This window comes from Dysidea avara, chromosome 2, assembly GCF_963678975.1.
Source record: "Dysidea avara chromosome 2, odDysAvar1.4, whole genome shotgun sequence".
Lineage (NCBI taxonomy): Eukaryota > Metazoa > Porifera > Demospongiae > Dictyoceratida > Dysideidae > Dysidea > Dysidea avara.
In genome coordinates this window covers 15841946-15868244 of record NC_089273.1, presented here as the reverse complement: position 1 = coordinate 15868244, position 26299 = coordinate 15841946, and the positions used below count along the sequence as shown (strand labels likewise).

The 26299-nt window shown below is 37.7% G+C and overlaps 1 protein-coding gene across 1 annotated transcript in view; it reads right to left on the bottom strand.

The window, feature by feature from the left end:
• The window catches only part of LOC136247852 (uncharacterized), a 65291-nt gene that overhangs the window by 3550 nt on the left and 35442 nt on the right, over nucleotides 1-26299 (bottom strand). Inside the window, exon 11 of the mRNA XM_066039673.1 lies at nucleotides 23494-23597. Coding sequence (XP_065895745.1) covers nucleotides 23494-23597 — 104 coding nt within the window. The remainder of the gene's footprint in view (nucleotides 1-23493; nucleotides 23598-26299) is intronic.

The following is a 26299-nucleotide window of genomic DNA, read 5'->3' as shown; positions in this document are numbered from 1 at the left end:
CAATTTCCCATTTTTAGCAAATGTCTGACCAAGTATGACTTTGTGTGGACAGTGTCCGAGCCATTAAAAATGCTAGTTATCCATTGCCAAACAACTTACCATAAGTAATGCTACTGTAATTTTGTGTAAAAATATATGTCAATATACTCACGGGTGTGGCACGCTGGCTCCTTGGGCCGCACGACACACTACCGTGTGTCTTGATTTACATTAATGATTAGTAGTTTTATCTCATATAAACATTTTCGTGTAAGAAATTTTTGTACAAATTCTGCATGAGAAACTTATTTTACAATAAAAAAAGCAAATTACAGTACTATTTGTTTAAAAAAATTTCCCTGTGGTACCAAAATTGTTTTTGTGCACTGTGTTTCTCTTGCATTATTTTGCTACTTCTTTGTGGAATGAAAGTTGTTTGCATACTATTCTTTGTCTTACTCATTGCATTATTTGTTGAAAACTGGGAAAGTTTGTAAGTTAATATTAATCTAATCAAAAACAGCCAAGCTGTAAAAAAAGGTGCGGCCCCCATAAAGGCCATGGTGAAAAAAGATGTGAAATCCAAGGTGGCGGCCACGAAATGGCTGTGATGGTAGGTTAATGGTTACATTTTAATAACAACAATTCAGGTGAATTTGGTGCCAAGACCAAGCGGCACAAAATTCACCTGAATTGCCGTTATTAAAATGTAACCATTAACCTACCATCACAGCCATTTCTTGGCCGCCACCTTGGATTTCACATCTTTTTTCACCATGGCCTTTATGGGGGCCGCACCTTTTTTTACAGCTTGGCTGTTTTTGATTAGATATCACTTCTTTTTGTATTTGTATACTGCAAAGCCGGCCTATGGCTGGCTTTGGGGCTTTTTTAACCCATGTGTTTTTTTCTTTACCACAGGAAGAAGAAAAGAACTTAAAGAAGAATTTTAGTACTTCATTTATTTTTGATTTTATTAGTAATTATACAAATTATATACATATATTTATTACATGCTCATTATTCCCCACAGGATTTTTTTTGCAGCTGATCTCTCTACTGGGTGACTTGAAATGTAGCTGAACTATATACAGGATGGTTTCTTTGTAGCTGAACTCTCTGTAACAGGTGATTTGTTTGCAGCTAAACTCCCTACATGGTGGACTATGCATCCAACCTTATCACATCACTATGAGGAAGAGTTGACTTTTCTAATCTTGGCTGGTAGGGCAGTTTGAATTTGAAAATTCATGTTTTGTTTTCTGCTTTTTGAGAGAAAGTAACCCTGTGCCGGGAACCCAGTGAATCATTTGCTTATTGCTGTGCGTACTTTTAAACTACATTAACTCTAGATAATACCTAGCTAAGCAGCAAGTTCTATCCTGTTCTTTGTGTGGTGCACGAAATTTTAAAAATAATTTTTACATATCACGAAATACTAAAATTGATATTTCTGTGAAGACAACAATCGTGCCTCCGGTTTCATGGTGGATCTAGCAATGGGATACTACAATGAACATCCCACAATGGTATGGGGATTGATTTGTGAAAGTTGATTTTTCGGATTGCGGACCCTACCTCAGTTATCCGAACACCAAATGTGACTGTTCTATTAGAGTATCTTGTCATAAGTGTGCACTCTATTAGAGTAAATGACTGTTCTATTAGAGTAGTTCAATGAAGCTCTGTACATAACTCAATGGGCTTCAGTTATTTGAACAAACAAATTCATTTATCTCAACACCCTTGGCTAACTATAAGAACAAAGTCGTTCAGACAACTGAGAATCCACTGTACTGCCACCTGTAGTAAACAAAATTAATGTTTTGCCTGGTGCATGCCATCTGTAAACAGGGCTAATTCGCAGTTTGCTTTATTCATTTATTTACATTGAAAAGAGCTAGGGCTAATAGTGGCTTATTTTCAAAGTTATTGACAAAACTCTGTGGTTGCTAAGGGTTTCATGCTACACAAAATTGTCTTAATGTTTTACTAAATTCATAGCTGTAATGTCCAATAAAGTAAAGATAATCAAATCAGATTTACAAGGATGTCTGCAAGCAGTATAAAATTGGCAACTGTGTTTTCTTTTCCAGGAAGAAACAGCAGAGCCTGAAATTACAGTCAGACATTGGACAATTTCCCATTTTTAGCAAATGTCTGACCAAGTATGACTTTGTGTGGACAGTGTCCGAGCCATTAAAAATGCTAGTTATCCATTGCCAAACAACTTACCATAAGTAATGCTACTGTAATTTTGTGTAAAAATATATGTCAATATACTCACGGGTGTGGCACGCTGGCTCCTTGGGCCGCACGACACACTACCGTGTGTCTTGATTTACATTAATGATTAGTAGTTTTATCTCATATAAACATTTTCGTGTAAGAAATTTTTGTACAAATTCTGCATGAGAAACTTATTTTACAATAAAAAAAGCAAATTACAGTACTATTTGTTTAAAAAAATTTCCCTGTGGTACCAAAATTGTTTTTGTGCACTGTGTTTCTCTTGCATTATTTTGCTACTTCTTTGTGGAATGAAAGTTGTTTGCATACTATTCTTTGTCTTACTCATTGCATTATTTGTTGAAAACTGGGAAAGTTTGTAAGTTAATATTAATCTAATCAAAAACAGCCAAGCTGTAAAAAAAGGTGCGGCCCCCATAAAGGCCATGGTGAAAAAAGATGTGAAATCCAAGGTGGCGGCCACGAAATGGCTGTGATGGTAGGTTAATGGTTACATTTTAATAACAACAATTCAGGTGAATTTGGTGCCAAGACCAAGCGGCACAAAATTCACCTGAATTGCCGTTATTAAAATGTAACCATTAACCTACCATCACAGCCATTTCTTGGCCGCCACCTTGGATTTCACATCTTTTTTCACCATGGCCTTTATGGGGGCCGCACCTTTTTTTACAGCTTGGCTGTTTTTGATTAGATATCACTTCTTTTTGTATTTGTATACTGCAAAGCCGGCCTATGGCTGGCTTTGGGGCTTTTTTAACCCATGTGTTTTTTTCTTTACCACAGGAAGAAGAAAAGAACTTAAAGAAGAATTTTAGTACTTCATTTATTTTTGATTTTATTAGTAATTATACAAATTATATACATATATTTATTACATGCTCATTATTCCCCACAGGATTTTTTTTGCAGCTGATCTCTCTACTGGGTGACTTGAAATGTAGCTGAACTATATACAGGATGGTTTCTTTGTAGCTGAACTCTCTGTAACAGGTGATTTGTTTGCAGCTAAACTCCCTACATGGTGGTGTCTTTATAGCCGAACTCTCTACATGATGGTTTCTTTGTAGCTGAACTCTCTATAAGGTGACTTCGTCTAGCTGAACTCTCTACAGGGTGATTTTTTTGTAGCTGAACTCTCTGCAGGGTGATTTGTTTGCAGCTGAACTCTCTACATGATGGTTTCTTTGTAGCTGAATTCTCTACAAGGTGACTTCGTCCAGTTGATCTCTCTACGGGGTGATTTGTTTCTAGCTGAACTCTCTACAGGTGAATTGTTTGCAGCTAAACTCTCTACATGGTGGTTTCTTTGTAGCTGAACTCTCTACAAGGTAACTTCTTCTCTACAGGGTGATTTGTTGTAGTTGAATTCTCTACTAGGTGGTTTGTATGAGGCTGAACTCTCTACATGGCGGTTTCTTTGTAGCTGAACTCTCTACAGAGTGATTTGTTTGCAGCTGAACTCTCTACATGATGGTTTCTTTGTAACTGAACACTCTACAAGGTGACTTCTTCTAGCATGATCTTTCTACAGGGTGAATTGTTGTAGCTGAACTATCTACAAGGTAACTTCTTCTAGCTGATCTCTATACAGGGTGATTTGTTTGTAGTTGAATTCTGTACAGGTGGTTTCTTTGTAGCTGAACTCTGTACATGATGGTTTCTTTGTAGCTAAACTCTTTACAAGGTGACTTCTTCTAGCTGAACTCTCTACTGGGTAATTTCTTTGTAGCTGAACTCTCTATATGATGGTTTCTTTGTAAATGAACTCTCTACAAGGTGAATTCTTCTACCTGATCTCTCTACAGGGTGATTTGTTTGTAACTGAACTCTGTACAAGTGCGTTTTTGTGGGTGATCTCACTGCAGGTTGATTTGTTTGTAGCTGAACTCACTAAAGGGTGATTTGCTTGTAGCTGAACTCCTTACATTGTGTCCAGTTTCTAGCTGATCTCTCTACAGAGTGATTTGTTTGTAGCTGAACTCTCTACAAGTTGATTTGTGTGTAGCTGATCTCTCTGCAGGTTGATTAATTTGCAGCCGATCTCTCTACAAGGTAATTTGTTTGTAGCTGAACTGTCTATAAAGTGATTTATTTGTAGCTGATCTCTCTGCAGGTTGATTTGTTTTAGCTGAACTCTCTACAGGGTGATTTACTTGTAGCTGAACTCCTTACATTGTGAGTAGTTTCTAGCTGATCTCTCTACAAGTTGATTTGTGTGTAGCTGATCTTTCTACTGGTTGATTTGTTTGTAGCCGATCTCTCTACAGGGTAATTTGTTTGTAGCTGAACTCTGTACAAGGTGCTTTTTTGTAGGTGATCTCACTGCAGGTTGATTTGTTTGTAGCTGAACTCACTAAAGGGTGATTTGCTTGTAGCTGAACTCCTTACATTGTGTCCAGTTTCTAGCTGATCTCTCTACAGAGTGATTTGTTTGTAGCTGAACTCTCTATAAGGTGATTTATTTGTAGCTGAACTCCTTACATTGTGTGTAGTTTCTAGCTGATCTCTCTACAGGGTGATTTGTTTGTAATTGATCTCTCTACAAGTTGATTTGTGTGTAGCTGATCTCTCTGCAGGTTGATTTGTTTGTAGCCGATCTCTCTATAGGGTAATTTGTTTGTAGCTGAACTCTCTATAAGGTGATTTGTTTGTAGTTGATCTCTCTGCAGGTTGATTTGTTTTAGCTGAACTCTCTACAGGCTGATTTGTTTGTAGTCGATCTCTCTACAGGGTAATTTGTTTGTAGCTGAACTCTCTACAAGTTGATTTGTGTGTAGCTGATCTCTCTGCAGGTTGATTTGTTTGTAGCCGATCTCTCTACAGGGCAATTTGTTTGTAGCTGATCTCTCTACAGGGTGATTTTTTTGTAGCTGACCTTTCTTCAGGGTGATTTGTTTCTCTCTACAGGGTGATTTTTTGTAGCTGACCTCTCTTCAGGGTGATTTGTTTCTAGCTGATTGCTCTACAGGTTGATTTGTTTGTAGATGAACTCTCTACAGGGTAATTTGCTTGTAGCTGAACTCCTTACTTTATGTCTAGTTTGTAGCTGATCTCTCTACAGGGTGATTTGTTTGTAGCTGAACTCCTTACATTGTGTGTAGTTTCTAGCTGATCTCTCTACAGGGTGATTTGTTTGTAGCTGATCTCTCTACAAGTTGATTTGTGTGTATATAGCTGATCTCTCTGCAGGTTGATTTGTTTGTAGCCGATCTCTCTACAGGTAATCTGTTTGTAGCTGAACTCTCTATAAGGTGATTTGTTTGTAGCTGATCTCTCTGCAGGTTGATTTGTTTTAGCTGAACTCTCTACAGGGTGATTGCTTGTAGCTGAACTCCTTACATTGTGTCTAGTTTCTAGCTGATGTCTCTACAGGGTGATTTTTTGTAGCTGAACTCTCTTCAGGGTGGTTTGTTTCTAGCTGATCTCTCTACAGGTAGATTTGTGTTGATTTGTTCATTGCTGATCGCTCTAAAGGTAATTGATTTGTTGCAGTTGAACACCCTGCAAAGTGATTTGTTTGTAGCTGATCACTCTAAAGGGTAATTTGTTTGTAGCTGAACTCTCTCCACAGTGACTTGTGTGTAGCAGAATTCTGTGTAACTGAATTCTCTAGAGAGTGACTTAATTGTAGCTGAATTCTCTACACAGTGCATGACTTGTTTATAGCTGAACTTTCTTCAGTGTGACTTGTAATGTTCTGAATCTCTATAGTGGTATATTTGCTTAACTCTCCGCATTGTGACTGTCTTCTTGCTGAACTGTCTATAAGATTAACTGTTAGCAGCTGAACTCCCTACAGAATAACTTGTGATGTAATAAAATTCTATAATGGAGTAAATAAATTAGCCGAATGCTCTATTAGGGTGACTGTTCTATTAGAGTATCTCGATCTCGCATTTGCTACGCGGAGTTGGCTTTCGAATCATAACTCAGTGGTTTATAATCCGATTCTTCTGTACTACTGCAAGGACTTTCTATGAAGATTATTCCAGCTATACACCGATTTTCAGCTCATTGCTCTAAGCGGTTTGCCTAGTAGGCGTGAAAACTAATACTTTTTTTATTCATAAAAATCGATCGCGTAATTGTGACACAGGTTGGGTTTTGTGTCATATCTCCGTGGTCTTTATCTCGATTCCTTTCAAACCACCAAAAGGCACTCCTACGATGGTTACTCCATCTACATAGCAATTTTCAACTCATTCCATGAAGCGGTTTACCCTGTAGGCGTGACAACAAATCGATCTTGTTTTACGCGAATAATCGGTCATAACTCCTGAACCATTCATCGGATTTGTACCAAATTTGATGTTAGGATTCGCCTTTGGACTTCCTTTCTGTGTGCCAAATTGCAAGGCGATCGGAGTACGCGTTTGCTTGTTATAGCAATTTTTGCAAGTGTGCGAAAAGACGAAGAAGAAGAAAAAAACGAAGAAAAAAAACGAAACTTTGGCAGCTCGTATCTCGGAAATGGCTGGAGCGATTTCCTTCAAATTTGGGATGTATACTCCCTTGGCTGGCGGGCAACTGTGTAGCAAATTTGGTTCCAATCAGATAAGTGATCACCGAGATACAAAGGTGTGAAAATGACGTTTTCGTTCTTCCTGTCAATATACTCACGGTGTGGCGCGCCGGCTTCTTGGGCCGCACGACACACTACCGTGTGTCTTGATTCTAGCTTTGTATGTTCACAATACAAGTGTGTGGCTAAAGCTGGATTGTTTAGAGAGCAAGACTAGCTGGTCTACATCTTGTGTACCACTTTAACTATAATCTCTTGTAGTGTTTTGGTTGGTGGAGCATGCTACATGAATATCCAAGAGAAGTTATAGCAGAAAAGTATGTCAGAATGTGATGTGGTAGAGCCTGATGGTTATGAAAGGAATATGATGCTGGTGATGAAGATGTTGATAAGGAGAATGAGGAACTAGACAAGTTTATACTAGATGACTAGAATGATTGAGTTGTGTGATTTTGTTTTGTATTTTATTAGTTTCATTGTTTGCCACTTGTCTGTCACTTTATAGTTATACTTATTCCAGTACTACAATGAACTTGGCTATGTCAGACCAAAAAGTTGTGATGTCTGGACCCTTTGGCATTATGTTCAGACATATTGTCAGAACAGTTTGAAATTGTAATTTTTGGCCCTGAAACAGGTGGTCACCTTCAATGTCCATTTGATGTCAAAGGATTAAAGTATGAACTAATTACCTAGCCACCAATCTATTACAATTTCAAAAATTAGATTATCTTACATGAAATTTAAACCTTAAGCTATTAAATGAAGGACCAGGTATAGCTGAAACATTGGTCTCACATTCAGCAATGTACCACAGGTCTTGCTACTTGAAATATAGTAATAGTAAAGCCCAGGGCTACAGAAGAGAAGTGCTTCCACCACACTGGAATGTGATGCTCCTAAAAAGACAAGAAGCCAGTTGGATATTTCATTTTTCCAGCACGTACCTAAGTGGTTTTTTTGTGATGAGTCAAGTGGACAATTGCATAAAGCTAGTAGCTTAGAAATTGACTCCCATATAAGAGAATGTGTAATTATACTCAATGACAGTGGACTACTAGCAAAGCTAGGAATACCAGATATACATGCATTGGATGCACAATTTCAGTGAAGATGTTGGTGGCTCTTTAAAATCATGTACAGGACTGCATTAAGAGCAGTAGCACTACAATTAGTGACGATAGTTCTATGACTACACATGCTGTAGCTTTAGTGGAACTGGGTTTATACATTGAGGAATCAGTGCATATAGTGATGCTATGACATCAGTGTTTAAATTGTCTATTTTCACAAAATAATATTGTACACAGAACATTTGAATCAACCTCATCTTAACATTAGCAAAGTCAACTCAACAAGGTTAAAGGAAAGATTTCTTACTGTACTACCAGAATGAGACCATGTCATCATGGAAGGGATATTTTTTTGCATATGAAAAGGATAATGATACCTCAATCTAGAGGTGTACCTATAATCGGATCGGCTATAATATCGGCCATCGATATGGTAATTTTTACCAATATCGGTATCGGGTGCAGGACAGCAGGAGGACCGATATCGCTACCGATTTTTATACAGTAGCAATAGTCTGTACATAAGCGGATTATTTCTACATTATCCATGTGGCTCTTTAGTGCCAGTGGCCTATTGTTCACTCTGAAACAAGGGCTACGCTACGAGAAGCCATATAAATAAACGCGATTCTAGTGTTTGTTGCTGGAAAGCTTATTGCAGTCTTTACAAATGAAGCAGTTATAGAGTACCTTGTTATAAAAAGAAGGGTCACACAGATAACCAAGGAAACTTGCTGTACCAGCTTTCTCACGAGCCATTAGAATGCGGAGTAATGCAAAAATATCCGTTTAAAGCTTCATGGGAGTATACATAAAAATGTTTGTGGGTGCCTAATTGTCTGGATTGCACAATAGAAACCCAAGCTGGATATCACCACAGGCAGAGTACAGCAATGAATGCATGCACATGTTATAGGGTAGGTAAATGTACACTTTTAACTATAATGCAAATATCGGATCAACTATCGGTTATCGGCTTCTTTTGGTGGCATCAATATCAGACATTGGGACATGCCAAAAGCCCATATCGGTACACCTCTACCTTAATCAATGCTACATGTTAGAAAGATCATGATTCTGAAATTCTGGTGCTATCATACTGGCAAAAACAGCCAATGTAATTTGTGTACAAATTTTTCATCAGCAACAAAATAAGTTTAATGGATCCCATGTCAGTACCAGATGAATTGTTAACATTAATAAGAATGAGGCACCAACATAGCAGAACAGCCAAATAACAGTGGTGACTATAGAAACAATATGCAGCTAGTGTTATCTTACAACTGATATTATTCAGAATAAGTCCTACAAAGAGTCTACTGCAGCTCAGTCAGTGGTGCGACATAGTAAACACAAAGAAACCCTCATAGCATTGCAATTTCATTACCATATATACCACATATCAAATAGTTGCCCAGGAGTAAAACATGATACCATCAAACTTGATATTACTGCTCAGAGGAAAGCTGTTCCTGAAATTATTACAAACTGTTCAGTTGTTTCACCAGCTTCATTTCATAATAAACATCTGTGTGGTCCAATAACTCCCAGTTGTTACATGCCTACATTAAATTCAGGTTCTCAAGATGCCAACCAAGAAGTACAGCAATGGTTAGCTATAGTAAAATAATTAATAGGGCAGCAGTACTAGCAGCTTTGAGAAGGATCAAGACACACGGTAGTGTGTCGTGCGGCCTAAGAAGCCGGCGCGCAACACCCGTGAGTATATTGACAGGAAGAAAGAAAACGCAATTTTCGCACCTCCGTAGCTCTGTGCTGTCTTGATGAAACAAGACAAATTTTGCTGTGTACATTCCCTCCAACTTCAGTACTCCACATTCCAAATTTGAGCGAAATCGCTTCAGGCATTCCTGAGATATGCGACTTCAAAAATTGGCTTAGTTTCTTGGTTTTTTTTTTCTTCTTCTTATTTTTCTTCCTCTTTTCGCACACTTACAAAAACTGCTATAATACGCGAACGCGTTATCCGATTGCCTTGAAATTTGGCACACAGAAGGGGGGGTATAAAGGCGCATCTCTGTACCAACTTTGGCTGGAATACCATAAACAGGCAAAGAGTTATGAGCGATTATGCACGAAAAATAACACCAATATGTTGTCACGCCTACAGGGTAAACCGCGTATGGGAAGAAGCTGAAAATCGGTGGGTGAATAGGTTAACTATTGAACCTCAAACCTTTTGTGGTTTGAAAGAAATCGAGCTAAAAACCAGGAAGATACAGCGAACAAATCAACAGCGTGTAACAATTACGCAATCGAGATTAGCTAATTTATTATTATTATTATTATTATTATTATGCTTTCCACGCCTACCAGATAAACCACTCGGGGTAATACTTTGAAAATCGCTGTACAGATGGAGTTATCATCTTAGAAAGGCTCTTCAATAGTGTAGAAGAATCAGACTTAAAGCCACGGAGTTATAACACGAAATCCAACTTGGTGTAGCAAGTGCGAGATCGAGATACTCTAATAGAGCAGTCATCCTAATAGAGCAGTCACCCTGAACAGAATTCAAGAGATCAGTTAGAAATAAGTAACCTGTATAGAGATCAGCTACAAACAAATCACCCTGTAGAGAGTTCAGCTACAAACAATTCACCCTGTTCAGACATCAGTTAGAAGAAGTTTTCTTGTAGAGAGTTCAGTTACAAACAAATCATTGATCCAGACACATATACCCCTGTCACCTCTCACATACGCGGAGTTGGAATATTTGTCTCTGAGAAGCTGCAGGCTCATCAAGTATTTTTTCACTCACCTGATCTTGAAGATCAAGTATGGGTTAGAATTCAACTTTGTGGATCTGATTCACTGTTAGTTGGCTGTCTGTATCGTAGTCCTACGGGTGATCTCAGTACTAGTGTTTCATCTCTTTGTAATTTATTTACCAAACTCGATAACTATTCTCACTTATTAGTATGTGGCGACTTCAACTTTAAAGAAGTTACTTGGTCAGATCAGGTTCAACTACTAATTCTCATATAGTACTTTTTCTCGACTCAGTGGATGATTTATTCTTGTTTCAGCATGTCAACAAGCCCACAAGAATTAGACAGGGTGATTCTCCAAGCCTACTCGATCTAGTATTCACAAACGAAGAGAATATGGTTACAAACTTGTTGCATCTTCCACCCTTGGGTAATAGCGACCATATTTGTATACAGTTTGATCTTTTGTGCTATTTGGAGCCGAAGAAGACTGACAACTTGAAATATAATACAAGAGCGGCAAATATTGATCTAATGAAGCAAATTCTTGGTGATGTTGACTGGGTATCCTTATTGGACCCCCTTGATATGAGCGATGCTTGGTTGCAATTTAGGTCGATCTTTCAGGATGCTCTTGACAATTGTGTTCCTACTTACAAGCCCAAGGAGAAGAAAAGCCTATACAGTAACTCTGAAGTGTTTAGTTTGAAAAGGAAAAAGAATCATCTTTGGAAAAAGTACCTCTCGACTCGTTCTCTCATAGACCTTGCAAACTTTAAATCAGTAAATAATCAGCTTAGAAGCTTGACTCGTAACTTTAGAAAAGACTACGAAAAGAATCTGGCTCAAGGTGTCAGATCTAGGCCTAAAGCATTCTGGCAATATGTTAACTCAAGGACAAAAGTACGCCCAGGTGTTACCGAGTTGGTCTCCTCGGATGGTTCTGCAATACATTCCGATACTGAAATGGCTACTCACTTTAACGAATACTTTTCTAGTGTATTTACCTGTGAGGACACCGCAAGTATTCCAACAGTTGATTCAACTAATTCCCCTCTCCTTGATGACTCCATTGAAATCACTCCTGCAACTGTTTTCAGCAAGCTAATAGCTCTACAAAGTAATAAATCCTCTGGACCAGACGGATGGCCTATAACTATTATCAAATCTGTAAGTCAATTTATTTCTGTACCATTATCTATCCTGTTTAATAAATCGCTAAATAGTGGCACTTTACCTTCAGATTGGAAGTGTGCCAATGTAACACCTATTCACAAAAAAGGTGCACGGAATCTGGCCTGCAATTATAGACCAGTCAGCCTCACTTCTATTTTCAGCAAGCTAATGGAATCCATTGTCAAAGATCATATACTGAACCACCTATCCACAAACAACTTACTGTCTCCCTATCAATTTGGCTTTATACCAGGAAGATCGTGTTCCACTCAATTGCTTCTGATGCTGGATTATTTAACTCATCATCTTGATGAGGGCTATTCTATTGACGTAATCTATTTAGATTTCCAAAAAGCCTTCGATTCTGTTCCACACCAACGTTTATTGCAAAAGTTAACATCGTTTGGTATTCGTGGAAATGTGCTAAAATGGATTGAAAGCTTTTTATCTAACAGAGTGCAACAAGTTGTACTTAATGGTCATAAATCTTCCACCATTCCAGTTACTAGTGGTGTCCCCCAGGGTTCTGTGCTGGGTTCTCTACTATTCACGATGTTTGTAAATGAGATACCATCAATTGTATCAAGTCCGGTGCTATTGTTTGCTGATGATACAAAAATCTTTCGAGTCTTTAGAAATAGAGAAGACTATACTGCGTTACAGAGTGACTTAGACTTACTTCAAAGATGGTCACAACAGTGGCTATTGAATTTTAATATTTCCAAGTGCAAACACCTTCACTTCGGCCCAGCCCACCACTATGGTCCTTACTGTCTCAATGGAATATTTATTGACATCAATGCAACGCACAGCGACCTCGGTATTGTTTTTGACGATCAACTCAAATTCCACCATCACACCACTCAAGCTACTACCAAAGCTAACCGAGTACTTGGTTTGATTAAGAAATCATTTGAATACCTTGACTCTACCATGCTAATTTGTTTGTTCAATACATTAGTTCGACCTATCTTGGAATACAATAATCCTATTTGGGGGCCTCATTACATCCTAGACAACAGAAAGGTAGAGAAGATACAACGAAGGGCTACTCGTCTCATCCCACAACTTCAAGACAAATCTTACTCAGAGAGGTTGACACAACTAGATTTGCCATCTTTTAATTATAGACAATTGAGAGGTGATCTAATATTTCTTTTCAAAATTCTTAACAATTATTTCACCACCGATTTTACTGATATATATATACGTACTCAAGATCTATTACCAGGGGGCATCAATTCAAATTGCTTAAGGAACGCTCAAGACTATTGTGTAGATCTAATTACTTTATCAATAGAATCACCAACAATTGGAATAGTTTGCCTAATTATGTTGTAAATAGTTCTTCGATTAACACTTTTAAATCATTATTAGATAGTCATTTAATTGATTCAAGATTTATTTTTGTGTAAGTTATTTAATTGATTCAAGAGTTATTTTTGTATAATTACTGCATTGATCGGGTATGCAGGCTGTGCCTTTACCCGTATTTAATCATAATCATAATCATAATCAAATCACCCTGTTGAAAGATCAGCTAGAAGATGTCACCTTATAGATAGTTCAGTTACAAAGAAACCACCATGTAGAGAATTCAGCTACAAACTAGTGACCCTGTAGATACATCAGCTAGAAGAAGTTACCTTGTAGAGAGTTCAGCTACAAAGAAACCATTCTGTAAAGAGCTCAGCTGCAAACAAATCACCTATACAGAATTCAGCTACAAACAAATCACCCTGTAGAGAGATCAGCTAGAAGAAGTTACCTTGTAGATAGTTCAGCTACAAACAAATCATCCTGTAGAGAGATCAGCTAGAAGAAGTTACCTTGTAGATAGTTCAGCTACAAACAATTCACCCTGTACAGAGCTCAGTTAAAAGAGGTTTCCTTGTAGAGAGTTCAGCTACAGACAAATCACCCTGTAGAGAGACCAGTTAGAAGAAGTTACCTTGTAGATCGTTCAGCTACAAACAATTCACCCTGTAAAGAGATCAGCTAGAAGAAGTTACCTTGTAGAGAGTTCAGCTACAAAGAAACCATCATGTAGAGAATTCAGCCGCAAACAAATCATGTATAGAAAGTTCAGCTACAAACAAATCTCCCTGTAGAGAGATCAGCTAGAAGAAGTTTCCTTGTAGAGAGTTCTGCTACAAACAAATCACCCTGTAGAAAGATCAGCTAGAAGAAATCACCTTGTAGAGAGTTCAGCTTCAAAGAAGCAATCATGTGAGAGTTCAGGTACAAACAAATTGTCCTGTAGAGAGATCAGCTAGAAGAAGTTACCTTGTAGAGAGTTCAGCTACAAAGAAACCATCATGTAGATAGTTCAGGTACAAACAAATCACCCTGTAGAAAGATCAGCTATAGAAGAAATCACCTTGTAGAGAGTTCAGCTACAAAGAAACTATCATGTAGAGAGTTCAACTACAAACAAATCACCCTGTAGAAAGATCAGCTATAGAAGAAATCACCTTGTAGAGAGTTCAGTTACAAACAAATCGGCCTGTAGAGAGATCAGCTAGAAGAAATTACCTTGTAGAGAGTTCAGCTACAAAGAAACCACCATGTAGAGAGTTCAGCTGCAAAGAAATCACCAGTACAGAATTCAGCTACAAACAAATCACCCTGTAGAGAGATCAGCTAAAAGAAGTTACCTTGTAGAGAGTTCAGCTGCAAACAAATCTCCCTGTAGAGAGTTTAGTTAGAAGAAGTTACCTTGTAGAGAGTTCAACTACAAAGAAACCATTCTGTAAAGAGCTCAGCTGCAAACAAATCACCTGTACAGAATTCAGCTACAAACAAATCATCCTGTAGAGAGTTCAGCTAGAAGAAGTCACCTTTTAGAGAGTTCAGCTACAAAGCAACCACCATGTAAAGATTTCAGCTGCAAAAAACTCAATCACCTTGTAGAAAGATCGGCTAGAAGAAGTTACCTTGTAGAGAGTTCAGCTACAAAAAAACCACCATGTAGAGAGTTCAGCTGCAAACAAATCACCTATAGAGAGTTCAGCTAGAAACAAGTCACCCTGTAGAGAGATCAGCTAGAAGAAGTCACCTTGTAGAGAGTTCAGCTATAAAGAAACCACCATGTAGAGAATTCAGCTGCAAACAAACACCCTGTAGAGAACTCAGCTACAAACAAATCGCCCTGTAGAAAGATCAGCTAGAAGAAGTTACCTTGTAGGGATTTCAACTACAAACAAATCAACCTGTAGAGAGTTCAGCTACAAAGAAACCATTCTGTAAAGAGCTCAGCTGCAAACAAATCACTTGTACAGAATTCAGCTACAAACAAATCACCCTGTAGAGAGATCAGCTAGAAGAAATTACCTTGTAGATAGTTCAGCTACAAACAAATCACCCTGTAGAAAGATCAGTTAGAAGAAGTTACCTTGGAGAAAGTTCAGCTACAAAGAAACCATTTTGTAAAGAGCTCAGCTGCAAACAAATCACCTGTACAGAATTCAACTACGAACAAATCACCCTGTAGAGAGATCAGCTATAAGAAGTTACCTTGTAGATAGTTCAGCTACAAACAAATCTCCCTGTAGAGAGATCAGCTAGAAGAAATTACCTTGTACAGAGTTCAGCTACAAAGAAACCACCATGTAGAGAGTTCAGCTGCAAAGAAATCACCCTGTAGAAAATTCTGCCAGAAACAAATTTCCCTGTAGAAAGATCAGTTAGAAGAAGTTACCTTGTAGATAGTTCAGCTACAAACAAATCTCCCTGTAAAGAGCTCAGCTGCAAACAAATCACCTATACAGAATTCAGCTACAAACACATCACCCTGTAGAGAGATCAGCTAGAAGAAGTTACCTTGTAGATCGTTCAGCTACAAACAATTCACCCTGTAGAGAGAGCAATTAGAAGAAGTCACCTTGTAGAGTGTTCAGTTACAAAGAAACCACCATGGAGATTTCTGTAATCAATATAATATTATGTGACCGGATTTGCGAAAAGGGGTCTTCCACACAAATCCAATTCCGTAACCGTTGGAGACCATAACTCAGTAATCAAGTAACATATTAACCTGAAACGTTCACCACATATTCGGCTATAGTGGTGCTCACCACTGTCCAAAATTCAAGGCAATAGCTCTTTCCAATCTGAAGTTATCAATTGTCAAAGTTGGAAAATTGGATGTGTGTGGAAGACCCCTTTTCGCAAATCCAGTCACATATGTATTATACAGTATATATAATTTGTACATTTACTGATAAAATATTTAAAGTACATCTACTTCATCTTTTCTTCTTCCTGTAGTAAAGAAAAAAAACATAGGTTAAAAAAGTCCCAAAGCTGGCCATAGGCCGGCTTTGGGGTATACAAATACAAAAAGAAATGAAATCTAATCCAAAACAGCCAAGCTGTAAAAAAAGTGTGCGGCCCTCAGAAAGGCTATGGTGAAAAAAGATGTGAAATCCAAGGTGGCGGCCAAGAAATGGCTGTGATGGTAGGTTAATGGTAAAAATTTTAATAATGACAATTTAGGTAAATTTTGTGAAGCGGCACAAAAATTCACCTGAACTGTCGTTATTAAAATTTTTACCATTAACCTACCATCACAGCCATTTCTTGGCCGCCACCTTGGATTTCACATCTTTTTTCACCATAGCCTTTCTGAGGGCCGCACACTTTTTTTACAGCTTGGCTGTTTTGGATTAGATATTTATATATCCTGGGAAGCATATCGTGATCCACTTCTATGTGGTCAAAAGCAATTATTGCTTTGTTACCTTTATTTTATGAAAATGCTAATTCTGTAGCTATTACAAAGCATGCCATGACCTGCATTACTAAAGAAGCAATAGAATCCTGGCCAAATTCTGGTTATTACAATAGATCAACCATTGTTAAGTTTAACACAGCAGATACGGTGGATATGGCCACATTTGAATGAGGATGCTTTGTCATGATGCTAGGTGGTCATAGAAATGGCCATACTAAACATGTTAGGAAAATGTTCAATGGAAGTGGTTGATGTAGTGCACTAGTTCAGGAAAGAATTACTACACATCTCAATGTGCAGAAACACTTCTTTCTGCTTCGCATGCGAAGCACTATTGTTATGCTCATGAAGTTAGTGACTGTTTCTTCCTTATATGTGCTTCAGAATACTGCATATCACAGTTATTGCAGTGAAGTAGTAGCATGTAAAGAGCAACTGTCACTGGAGGTATGCATTAAATCCAAAGTAAATAGCATCCCCAATTTTACTATTAGAAAACTGTGATAGATTTGAAAATACTAACGTTAGAATTCATTATAGGTCATTGTGAGAAAGAAATTTTGACTAGTACATGTATGTAGCTACTTTAAATCTACTTTCTCTATGGCTTTTCTTGTTTTGAACCATGTAAATTATGCATGTTAGCTTCCAGTGCACATACGAGACATGAGCATGCTCAACAGTACTCATCCATCAGTTTACAGTGAATTTCAGAAAGGTAATCTTGTAGTATGATGATCACTTCACCAGTTTTCCCGCATGGCAATGGATCAATCTCTTGAACATTTGAAAAAGAGGATCAAAAGAGATGGTAGTGCTGTTGGACTCGTGGATGATCCTGATGCACTTGATCGATAATAGCTGGTAACCAGGATTTGAGGAAATATTTTGTGACATGAATGCCACTTGTAAAAACACCATGAACAAGTACCACACATTCAGATCAATTTTGCTAAAGATGTCAACTCCCTTGTAGCCAGATTAATCTGAAGAACTGAAAACTTCATTTCTTGAGAAAACTAAGAACTTGATGTTCTTGACATAAAAATCGTTATGAATGACAAGGTTACAGAATCTGTGATGTTAGCTAACAGCTAGGAATTACACAATAGGGGACATTTGTAGCTGGTAGAAGTACTAGCAATAGTGAAGCTATAACTGATACACAATCAAGGAATAACCTTCCAGACTGGAATGTTATTTCCTCTCTTTCACAACCCATGCTCAACAGAAAATTCAAAGTTATCTCTATGATACCTGCATTGAAAAGAGATGGTCAGCTATTCTCTAGGCTATACACAGCATGCCAATCAAGGAAAGCAGATTTAGAACAGTTTGTTTACACATGAGAACCAACTGGAGCTACCTTCTTTATCCTATAAAGGAAATATTTGACCTGGTACAAAATGTGACATTCTCCAGTGTCTTGAAAAATTGACCCCTAGTGTATCAGGTGAAGTGCACCTTAATGTGACTGCTCATATTATAGATATTTCCGTTGTAATCAATATGAGAAAGCCTAAAGTTACCAAATCATTTGGATAGTTATGTAGATTTAAATTTAATGTAGAACATATAAGCAGATAGGACATTGTTTGGGAAATATAAGCAGATTGCGCATTGTTTGGTTTCATTACTGCAAAGATATCTGGTCTCAACATAAGACCAGAGTTTACAAAACCATTCCAAATCAGACATCAGACAAAATTAAACTAACACCACCAGTGGATAGCTACACTAGCTAGTTTAACCCTCAGTACTACTCAAACTGCTTGAGGCTGGTTTTAACAGTCGTCTTTTCTGGGTTGTGTGGAGAGCTCGAATGGTGTTTATGGCCTTGTGAATGGCCTGGCTTGGCAAGAATCAGTGGATGGCCAGATAATGTTGGCCAAATAATTTTTCTGCTGATTCTGCTACCACTAAGTAGCCAGCGCAGCCCTGTAATCTCATGTCTAGACTTCATGTGGACTGCCTCCATGTTTAAGTCTATCTCTTGCCCACTCTGCCACCCCCTCCCCCTTTTGAGCACTCATGATACTACTTCACTTGTCCATCTGCTAAGATTTTTTATCTTATTTTTTTTGGGAACTCTACAGGCAGTTACAAGTACTCTGAAAGGTAATAGATTGATGCATCTTTTGTGTAAATTTTATACGCATGCTTGCTATCCTTGGCAAGTTATGGTGAGATGAATTCTTTAAAATCATAATCCAGTCACATATAGTATGCAAGGAAATATACACATCCCATCTTGATATTTTGACAGTCCATGAACCTGATAACAGCATCAATGAAATCAAACCATGCAATCACAAAGAAGCAGGCACTCGTATGACCCTTCATACAGTACATGTAGCTATGTGCGGCCAGAAAGTTACCAGCAGGGGATGTTGTTGTCTTGGCTGTTGCTAATTTTCAGTTCTTACAGTTAACAGAATTGTGGATTGAATTTGGCATTGGGAAGCATTACTGTTTTATACCAGCACACTCAAGTATTGGACCTGAAAAAACTAATGCTTTGCCATTTTTTCATGCACTCACTGGGTGTGATACAACCTTTGCTTTTTGCGGCGTTGAAAAAAATGGCTTTGGGTGTCTGGGAAGTGTTTCCACAAGTGATAATTGTTTCCTCTAGTTTGTCTAATAATTTGTCTGAAATCAGTGACACATTTCTTGATAAGCTTGTGAATTTTGCTACTTTGATGTACTGTGTTCCAAACCAGTGAAACTGAGAGAGTCAATTAAGCACAACAAGAACTGTTTGCTAAAGGTAGATTAGTTGAAAACATCCCACCTACACAGGGAGCACTGATACAGCACATATTATACAGAGCAACTTTTCAAGCAGGCTATATACATTTGGGTCCAATTACTACTCCTTCTAACTTGGACTGGGACAGAGTTGAAACTGGGTCGGGTCACCTGGGTCAACTGGGTCACATTTTGTCTGGGTCATCTGGATCTGACCCACTTTACAAATTATCTTGGTCTGAACAGGATTGGATCACATGCGAAGCAACTTAGTGGACCTTATCCGCAATGATGTCAAAATTGACAAAATGGCCATGTTTAGTGTGGGCACTTCATATGTAATCACTAAAATGAGCTTAGTTTGCAGATTTCACGACATGAAAATATTGGATAATAAAGGTAAAAGGCTAGTTAGCATGATTTGGCGATGCAAAATAGTCCCACCAGATGAAACCAGACTTAAGTTTTACTATCAACACAAAACCACATGCATTTATCTTATGTATGCCTCACCGTTCCCCTTGCTGCAGTATGCAAACATTAACAAAGCAAACTGACATCTCTCTCAATACCCTCTGTACAAAAGTACCCCCACACTATCGACCTCCATTTTGTGGTTTGACGTCATTTCAGGATAAGGTCCATTATTTGGATGATACAGAAGTGTATATAAACAATCCCTGATGTAACCCAGCTTATTATGTAAGCCACGCCCACTTATAGGGATGACAGTCTGCACATTTATCGGTGGTATTGCAAACTGTAGGTATACACGAATCTGCTGCCTGTAGAGCCACGCCCACTAATCGTACAAGACATGGTCTAGTCTTGCAGTTAGGCCAGCTTTTTCATGAGCCACACCCACTTTGACATAGGAAAAGTGTCATACTGTAATTATGATGTGTTAGGTATGCGCAAAACCACACCCATTTGCAGGAAATGTGTCTTGCTATCCTCAAACTTACGTGGACCACGCTGTATAACATTTGCTTAGTTTTCATACAGTATAGCTACCCTTGTACATACATAACGCGCTGGTCGAGCACTGCTCTTGGTGCACGCTTCAGTTTTGATTAATCTGAGACACATCCGGGTCAAATCTGGGTCTGACCGAGATTGCTATCTGGGTAAGCGGGTCTTCCGGTTCAGCAGTAGTGACCCAGTTTCAGTGCTGGACAAGGAAGAAACTTGCAATGGGTAAATACCTCATTGGACTGCACTACCTGAAGCAAGTGCAGTTTGTAATGAACTACTACACTGTGGTTGCAAAAATCATGTCAAGGATTGTGCAAAAGTTTTAAATCATGACTGTAGTATACCATTCTTTGTGCTTGTGCAGTATATTGCAGCAGACAAGACTCTGAATTGTAAATAATTTAACTATTATGTAACTAAACTAAATGCTGCTAAATAGTGACTGTCTCAGCAAAAACCTGATTTGTTCTCACAAGTATACATATTGAAGTGGTTACTGAATCGAAAGGTTTTTATTTTCACATCTGGTAGTTGCTCCAAGCATTCAACTTTAGGGGACATGAAAAGTAGCATTAGCATTAGGGTTACAGTCGGGTTCAGTTTTGGTTTCTTCTTCACCTATATTTTTACTACACATACTGAGACAACTACATGAGTAACATTTATAAGATAGAAAAGTAGGGGTAGTGGGTAACTAGCAGCGGTAGCATAGTGGTTAGCACACTTGCCTAGACCCCCAGTAGTCCAGGGTTTGAGCCTCGGTTGAGTTTTGTGATTTTTTTTTCATTTAGTGACCCTTTTTTGTCTAAGTTTTACTGTTGGCTCAATAGCCAGTACAGCTTATTGAACTGACTTTCAGTTCAGTATCCACTGCCAATAGTTCAGTATCCACTGCCAATAGTTCAGTATCCACTGCTAATTCAAAAATAATTCATAAAATTATGTATGCTACAACAAAATACTCAAGTTTTTATTGGGGCAGCACTTGAAGAAGGAAGACATAAATCAATTAAAACTATATACCACCTTATTCACTTGCTCATGGAGAGTTCGAAAATCTTTGTTTTGTTTCTGTAGCTCCGGTGGTGTATGTGTCATGTGCATTTGTTTACAATGTGGTGAACATAAATGAGATCATTATCATTTCTGCTACTAAACTGCCTTCATGTCCATACACACAAGTGACTACTGGAATAATGCTATACCTCGGCTGATTTGCTAAACCATGGTTAACATTTTAGGCCAAACTGCAAGATTGTAGACTAATCCAAATGGAAGTTATGACTGGGAATGTAAGCACCTGTAGTTTATTATCAGTATAGTTGCTGATCATCTTGCTCTTCCTACTGTCTAGCACTATAGTTCCAAAACTACTCACCAAAGAAGGCTGAAACTTTGGTGATTCATTTCTTGGACACTGCAGAAAATACAGAGAAAATAAAAAAATTCCAAAATTGTGAAAACAAGTCAGGTTTTTGCTGAGACGGTCACAATTATGTATTAACTAATTGACAATTATTGGTCATTGGGATGGTACATTTCTGTTCTGTATGTTGTGTTTATCATTGTATTCATAGACAATTGCAGTTCCTCATGGTAATTAGCATGTATTTGTATGGCATCTAACCTGTAGCATTAATATCCATACAGTATCTAGTAGAGCGGTATAGCACAAAAAAACATTTTAATGCACACTCAGCTCTGAAACTTTCCACACAAATTGCACTCATTATGACGTTTATTTATTTTTGGTGACCATTACAGGCATTGTTGTAATACAATTAGCCATACAATTAGCTATTTTTGTCTTTATCTCCCTGGGGCATTATTTTACATGGTTAAAACACAGTTTCAAATTAAATGTCTTATTACAACAAACAACTTGGTTTTTATTTGAAGTAAATAGATTATTCCAAAGTTATTATCATTTCTATTAGTCATAAAAATGAATTTATCTGCCCTTGGGGCATATATTACAAATAGTCAGGTAACTATATAATTTCATGGCTAATGAAAATGACCATAACTTTGGAATAAAAACACCTATTAACTTCAAATAAAACCAAGTTGTTTATTTTATCAAGACCTTTAATTTAAAATCATGTTTGGACAGTGTAAAAGAATGCCTCAGAAGATAAAGACAAAAATGGTAAATTTTCAATGCAAAAATGTCTGTAAATGTCATCAAAGGTCAAATATGCAATGGCACTATATCACAAAATAAATGTCATAAGAAGTGCAATTGATGTCCTAAGTTACATGGTTTGCACTATGCCACTCTGCCATCCACAAAGTTCACCTGAGGTGATTATGTGCCATTCTGAAGGTCTCTAATGTAGTGAAGATATATTGTATTATTAATTGTAAACCTCATAAATGAGTATCGTGGATTTGTTCAATAACTGATTTAGACTATGGCTCGTGTGGCTCTGTTAATGGCAGCTTCCTGATCAAATTAGTGCTAAAAAAACTCACTGGTAAGCTTCCTATATGAATACAATCATCTTTATTATTCAGCGATGCTTTTTTCTACTCTAGCGATTATTTCTGATGGCTGTTGTGACTGGATCCAGCAAAATATGTGGCACATATAGCTGAGCAAAAGAATCATTCACTTTTGATAAAACTGAGCACCAAATTTGGTACAATATTTACTTGATTCATATTATTTCATTTTAGATATGGTGCCAATAAAATTACCAATCATCATATTACACTTTACGAGCCTTTTAAGTATGTAAAACAAATAGAAAATGTATTGGAAAGCTAGCTATAAAAGTATTTAATAGAGACAAGTAAGACATGGTTTCATCCAAAACTGATCAATGGAGGTGTCCATCCAGGTAATTAGCTTGTAATATCAATAAGCACAGAAGTTTGAAGTATATGAAGCCATAGATATGCAATATAGTTGAATTGGTCTGCACTTTTACACTGAAATATTGGCACCATTAAAAGTTTTAAAAACGGTTCATTTTACCACAATTCAAAAGATTTTCTGATTGCACTTGTAAATTTGAAATTCACTTGCATGCTTCCTGACAAGCGGTAAACTGGCTTATAACCTAGTTTAGAAGTTTCCAAATATGCCCTACAGCAATGATTTTGATGTGGCACCATATCTCAAATGATTAGTATACTTTACTCAACTTCCACAGAAAATCTGGTGCTTTCATCACAAAGTGAATGATTTCATCAAAATTTGTTTCTTAGCCACTCTACTAACCAATTTTTGAACAGTAGGTCAGGAAAGTCATCCAGATAAATCTAAATAATTATTAAAAATTATTTACGTACCTCCACCAAATAATTTGCATCATCTTCTGGTAGTAGTAATAAGCCAAACTCTTCCCACTTGTTCAATTTCATCAGATAACGTACCATTTTTGGTATAATAGGTGCTATGAAAAAATAAACAAACAATGGTACTATTACAGTATAGACATTATGTTATAATATATGTATGATGAGGTCAGATGTACATGTATAATCAGTATAATGGGTGCACTAGCAAGGCTGAATTCTCAATAAAAATACAGTAATCAAATAGGAACTGTAGCCAGTTTTTAATTTTTTTATTGTTGTAAAAATTGATTTTATATGAGAAGTACTATGTGCATGTGTATCAATGTTTATAGCTGTGCTACATTTCTTTATATATAGAGATATTGCTGTAAGCTTCTTTGTAGCCATTGCTATAATATACATTGATCTGTAGACAGCCTGGCATGCTGGCATAGGCTCATGGCTACTGCTATTATCACACATCTGTGAAGCCTCAAATACATATTTGTCAAGTTTACAAACCAGTACTACGCTATCACACCCCATGGCTTGTCACGACCTGTTGGAAAGCACTTACTGAAATATCTCTCAATAGGAACTCTATAGACCAGGTCACTGCTTTTGCACCATTGTTTAAAACACTGAGAAACTTGTGATGGCATCTTTGAGCATTCAAAACCATTAGTGATGGGTAAATAGAATTTGAGGAAAACAACCAAAAACAGTGGAATGGAATGGCCCACAGCAAATTCCTGATAAACCAATATACAGGTTAGATTTTACAGCACAGTGCTTCTTTGTAACATTGCATCTTTCCGCTATAACAAATGAAACACTCTGATAGAACAGTCACCTGTATTAAATTACTCTAATAGAGCATTCAGAGTCAAGGAAGGTTTACTAACTAGCTATCCCACCATGCAACTAGGGACCTGCATTAGAATCCTGTGAATTGATGGACTATAGTTGTCATAGATTAGGTACAGAGACTAGCTAGTTCTTGGCTAACATAGCTAAACTTCACTGTCATCCATGACTCATGTATACTACATATAGCTAGCTATGTAGTTGTAACTAGAAAGTATTTGACATGTCTGCAGACTGTGCAGTAGCTACAAATATTTTATTTTACTTACATGTGTATACACATTTAAGATAAACATGACTGAAATTAGCTAGCTATTTCTTTTTTTTTTGCTTACCAACCAACCAACCCAATATGTTGTAAAATCAATCCAAGCAACAACTTTTCAAATAGGTATGGTCTTAGGGATCATAGGAAAAATAGGGAGCAAGGGACGTTACACCAGCAGATATACTAGTGAATATTTAATCTTTAATTCAGTCATGGTTACAGATTGGAGTATAGGTTAAATGTTAATGACAAAATTCTCAGAAATTAGCTATAACTATACCAGGATTTACAACTTTAGCTGTTTTTACATTTTCATACCTACATAGTAACTGGTAATATTGCTCAGGCTTTATGTAGATTGCCCTGCCAGGTAGGAAACGTTGCACAAATAACTCATTAGTTAGTGTGATGCATTAGCTGGCTCCCTCAGTCGCATGACACAATACTGTGTGTCATATGGAGTGTAGTTTGACCTCGATAATCAAAATGTCAACACCAGCAATAATCCTAAGGCTGCAGCACATGTTGTTGTAGACCTTCAGTGCTGGTCACTGTAAAGTGTTAATAATAAATACCTTGGGATCAAGGAAGAAAATCTATCCCTCCTGGAGGAAGACTGAGTGTGGCCCCGACTAGACATTGGGTGACCTGCAGTTCGATTCCTGGGGTTGGAGGGATTTTTTTTCCTTACTTTGGCCCCTTTTCTGTTGCACCTTTCCAGCTACTGTATAAGTCATTAAGTCTAAGTCCTTGAAACTAGGTTAGGTAATCCTAAGGCTGCAGCACATGTTGTTGTAGACCTTCAGTGCTGGTCACTGTAAAGTGTTAATAATAAATACCTTAGGATCAAGGAAGAAAATCCATCCCTCCTGGAGGAAGACCGAGTGTGGCCCCGACTAGACATTGGGTGACCTGCAGTTCGATTCCTGGGGTTGGAGGGATTTTTTTCCTTACTTTGGCCCCTTTTCTGTTACACCTTTCCAGCTACTGTATAAGTCATTAAGTCTAAGTCCTTGAAACTAGGTTAGGTAATCCTAAGGCTGCAGCACATGTTGTTGTAGACCTTCAGTGCTGGTCACTGTAAAGCGTTAATAATAAATACCTTAGGATCAAGGAAGAAAATCCATCCCTCCTGGAGGAAGACTGAGTGTGGCCCCGACTAGACATTGGGTGACCTGCAGTTCGATTCCTGGGGCTGGAGGGATCTTTTTCCTTACTTTGGCCCCTTTTCTGTTACACCTTTCCAGCTACTGTATAAGTCATTAAGTCTAAGTCCTTGAAACTAGGCTAGGTAATCCTAAGGCTGCAGCACATGTTGTTGTAGACCTTCAGTGCTGGTCACTGTGAAGTGTTAATAATAATAAATTCATCCCTGTAACTAATCTATCACATATGACCGGATCTGCAAGTAACCCATATGTTAGTGCATTATTCGAGTTCCCTTTTATTATATTTTCCTTATCCAGGAAGCTAGCTTCAGCTCTAGAAGCCCAGAACTTTCAAAACTACAGCACTACTAAGTGGTAGCAGCAGCAGAAACATCAATTTGTACTACAGATACTTAAATAAATGGTCATAACTTTTGCATGCAGTCCTGTACCAAGATGCAACTTACACCATTGGATTCTCCAGTAACAGGTGAATCCATTGCTGGGTAAGCTTTGTCTTCTAGGCCCTTCCTAA